This window comes from Drosophila mojavensis, unplaced genomic scaffold (genome assembly GCF_018153725.1).
Source record: "Drosophila mojavensis isolate 15081-1352.22 unplaced genomic scaffold, ASM1815372v1 contig_74, whole genome shotgun sequence".
In the NCBI taxonomy this organism is placed as follows: domain Eukaryota; kingdom Metazoa; phylum Arthropoda; class Insecta; order Diptera; family Drosophilidae; genus Drosophila; species Drosophila mojavensis.
Genome location: NW_025318899.1, coordinates 18623716 through 18628110, shown reverse-complemented (window position 1 = coordinate 18628110; position 4395 = coordinate 18623716). Strand labels below are relative to the sequence as shown.

At 35.8% G+C, this 4395-nt stretch overlaps 1 protein-coding gene across 1 annotated transcript; it reads left to right on the top strand.

Moving 5' to 3' along the window:
- Positions 1 to 2260: 2260 nt before the first annotated feature.
- LOC6582931 lies at positions 2261 to 3786 on the top strand. The gene has a single exon (XM_002008577.4). The coding sequence runs from the start codon at positions 2381 to 2383 to the stop codon at positions 2768 to 2770; it is 390 nt and encodes a 129-aa protein (XP_002008613.1). The 5' UTR covers positions 2261 to 2380; the 3' UTR covers positions 2771 to 3786.
- Positions 3787 to 4395: the final 609 nt, after the last annotated feature.

The window sequence follows — 4395 nt, the reverse complement described above, 5'->3', positions numbered from 1 at the left end:
TTATCGCTCTTAATACGTCTTATTCTGCTTCGCCCACAGCTCAATCCGCTTTACCAATTTGTATACATATACATATAATTGCAGAGTATTCCGAGTACGTCAATCTACCTGTGAGTCTTTGAGGGCACTTGTATTCCACTTGCTGCACCTCCACAGTGCGCCAGGGCGCACTTCACTTTTATGCATTGTCTGTATGTCTGACGTTCTATCGAGCTACTCAAATGGTGTATTCTTTTCTTTACTGTATATTTTTCTTTTTTGCTTCTTTTTTTTTTTTGTTGTTAACTAAATAAATGCAGTTTGTTTGCCTGCACTTGTTGTTTGTGTTGAGCCAAGCAGAACATTTCCATTTGAATGTTCTTTTAAGCGAAAACAATTTCTTCTTTGTTTTGCTTTTGAGAATTTCTGCATTCCTTTTTCGCCAGCTATTTGTATTGCTTCCAACTCCTTCTCCTCCTCCTGCTCTCTCTCTCTCTCTCTCTCTCTTCCTCATTTTGTCTCTATATTCAGGTAAGTGATACCAGATGTAGGAAAATCTGTTGTAGGTTTCATCAAATTAGATCATGGATTTTGATTTGGATTTTGAGGTTGGACCGGCAAATGTCTAATGTCATTATCAGGAGCTCTGGTCTCCTGCCCAGCTGGCGTGCCCTTTGTTGACCCTTTTCTTAGAGTCATTCTCTTTTGTTGTACCTTTAGAGTTTTGCAGCCATTTCGCCGCATTTTATTTTACATTTTTTTTATGCAGCACCAACAACTATAAAAAAAAGTTTTTACATTTTTTTACGGCACTTATTTTCTTTTGGCAAAGCAAAAGAAAAGAAAATTCAGTGCAAGTGCATTATGTGTGGTCTTACGGCGAGAAGTTGATTATGTTGATTTGTGGAATTGATTTGGTTAGGGCGTGGTGTATACCACACCAGAGTTGAATGGAACACTAAGAAAAAGAATAAGGGGAAGAAGAAGCAGAAGCAGTAGCAAAAGTCAGCACTCCTTTTTATCATAAAATATTCGTGTTATGTGGCGTGGAAATGCTGCCTGATTGTTTTGCGGTTGTAAAAATATGTAAAACTTGAAATTGAATAAGCCAAAGGATGAAGAGGACAGACTTTAAGACATATTAAAGAAAGATTACAAAAATACTTACATAGCAACAACAACAAAAATAAATAAAAAATTAAATTATATTAAAAATATAAAGAGAAATTTATTTCAAGAACATCTCAGAAGTATGAAAAGCTTTTATCTGACATATTTCAGGTAAAATCGGATATTAAAGGGATTTAAATAGTAGAAGTAATTAAAATAAATACAAAATAGTAATATAAATAATAAATTATTAAAAAAAAGCCTAAAGTATATTTAAGAAAATTATTAAAATATAGATGATACTAAAATATATATAAAAGTTGTAAAAAAAAAAAAATATTTAAAATATAGATAGAATACCTGTTTGATAACATATCTAAAAAATAAAAATATTCAAATAAAAATATATTTATATAAAATATTTATAGAATCCTTTATTATGAACATCAAAATCTTGCACATATGAAACATTTCTAGCTCAGAGCTCACGTTGTTTGCATAGTTGAGCCTGAAGACAAAGATAAAGGAATTTGGTCAAGGACGCACAGCCAAAGGAAATACACAAGACGCAAGCATAGGCAAAGGCAAATTCGAGCCAAATAAAGTTCCCCAGTTCGAACTGTTCGAATGTCGAATAAGCAACAGCCCCTCCCGGCACACGCACGAAATGAAAATCGAAGCAAACCAACTCGAATTCGAATGCAGACAGACATTTCGAACCTTCGAACGTCGGGTGAGGGCAACTACCCCTCATAGCAAACTCGAAACAGGGGAATTATGCAAACTACGTAACGCATTACGTTCTACGTAAACGTAACATGCCACAAGTGTGAAGTAAAGCGCGAACATTTACAGCACGTGATACCGCCGAGAAGTTGAAAAGTAGCTGACATAACGGCACATGCAGCAGTCACTGAGCAGAGAGCGTGAGCAGCTCACGAAAGACAGAAGAAGAGAGAGAAAGAGAGAGAGAGAGAGTCCTTACGGAAATGCACGTGAGCATAAAGCACACTCACTCGCTCGCTCGCTCTCTCTTCGTGTGCTATGCTGTGGGGTGGGCGCCTGGCATTGGGCTAGGGCCATGGTGGTGGGTTGTTGTCCCTTCGTGCGGCTTGTTGCTGCTGCGAGTGTCGAAGGCATTTCCCGGGTATAAAAACGCAGACACAGACGCCGTGCGAGTCAGTCGAACGCCAGCTAGCCCCGAGTGCGTAACACAGCAGTCAGCAGCAGCAGGAAGTAGTGAATAGTGAAAGCAACGACAAGAGTGAATTTTTACGTAATCCATTGCGATATGGCCATACCGTTTTACGAGGACGAGCCGGAAACGGCGACGGCAGCCAACCTGGACGCCAGCCAAATTACCGACGCTGATCAGGTGGACGGCCCGCCGCTCAGCTATAGCAGCAATGATGCGAACGGCTACGATCAGGTGGACTACGAAGCGCCATCTGCATCCGCATCCGCATCGGCATCGGCAGCAACAAGTAACACACAAGCCACATCCACCGACAACAATGAGATGCCGCCCAGCACAGAGGAGCAGTTGCTTGTTTGGAAAATGTTAGCATTAGCCATGTGCAAGGTGCTGAAACAATTCTATCTGCAGCAGAAGAAGCAACAGCAGCCGGGCAAAACCACAAAGCTGACGGCCACAGTGCAAATACAGCCGCAAGCGCAGTAAAGCTTGACTAAAGAGAACAAGAACGAGAACGAGAACGACGACGAATTCAAGGCCCCACTCAAAACGAGGCCTCTGATGGCTCCTAAGCGCAACTTGTGATTACTTTTCGTTGGTGAGAACTAGCGCTCCCTAAGCTAAACAGGGAGAGACAAAGAAAGAGAGAGAATGGATGGGAGAGAAAATTTATGTGAACGATTCGCAAAAATCACAAAAATTCAAGGAAAACAAAAACTGAAAAAAAGAAATTTCATAGTTTTGTATATCGTTTTAATTTTCTGGAACAAGTCAATCTGAGTTTTGCCGTCGCTCGAGAAAGTAAACAATTTGTGTTTTTGAAGGCTGATTTGAAATGTTTGGATAAGCGCAAATGTGATAAATAATTTTGCTAAAAATTGTATTTTAAGTGCTCACTGTTTTGGTAAAGTTATTTAAGCATCAAAATTAATTCAGATATTATGTGAAATGAAATGAAATGAATATTTTTCTAGTTTAATTTTATTGAATTAAGTTACAGCAGAATGGTCGGCCCAGTGCAAGCAGCAGCAGCAGCTAGTTTTCAGACACAGATACGAACCTAAGCTTAAGTCCAATTTTTCTACTAATAGATGTGTAACAGTTTATATATAGATAATAGTTCATAAGTTTATATATATAAATTACAAACTTTTACAAAACAAAAAAAAGAAGAAAATATTAAAAAAAAAAAAAACTCTCTTGGTGTCTATTTACAAACAAATCGCATCGATTTCACTCTTAGGTAGTTGGCTTCTTAAACTAGTTATGCAAATATTATAAAAAAATATATATATACACATATATATATATAAATATATTTTTGTATAATTATTTTGCTGTTAAGTGTAATCGATGTTCATGTATGTGTATATGTGTGTCCATTTCATTTCTAGGTCCATTAACATAAGCAATATAACTAAGACTACGCGTATTTCAAGCAAAGACAAACTACAGTAAATACATTTTCGTGTCACGAGCATGAACACAGTACAAGAAAACAATAGAGATCTTAACACAAACAACAAACAGCCAAATGGTAAAAGAAAAACAAAAAATATTTAAAAAATATATTAACTATTGTAAATTAATTTTAAGCATAAAGTAATTATATACATTAAATATATTCATAATAAAAATTAAATTAATTAAAACAAATTTGAAAACATAATGTGTATTTTATTTTATTTGTTTAAAAATATATATATTGAAAAATATGAAACAGACTAGAAAAACTTCTATTAAAAATACTACTATTACAGCAACTACTAGAGGATGAGATTGAGACTTGGTAGAAACTGTAAGAGAGGTCAGAGAGAGAGAGGTAACGCGCTTTAATAATTTTATACACTAGAGATAATTAATATTTTTAAGGTCTACAGATTCCATTTACGTTTGAAAAAAGAATTCTGTTTGTAGGGAAACGTAATATTACTGATCAATTTTGAAGCTTAGAAATATTATTCGTTATCGTTTCATTATATGAGTAATATGAGTTTACCTAGTTTAGAGTTCACCTAGACTGAATAACGTTACAATAGCTCATTTCATTGAAATGATTCCACGTAAATATTTATAATCAAAGATATATTTGAATCAAATATTTATTCTAC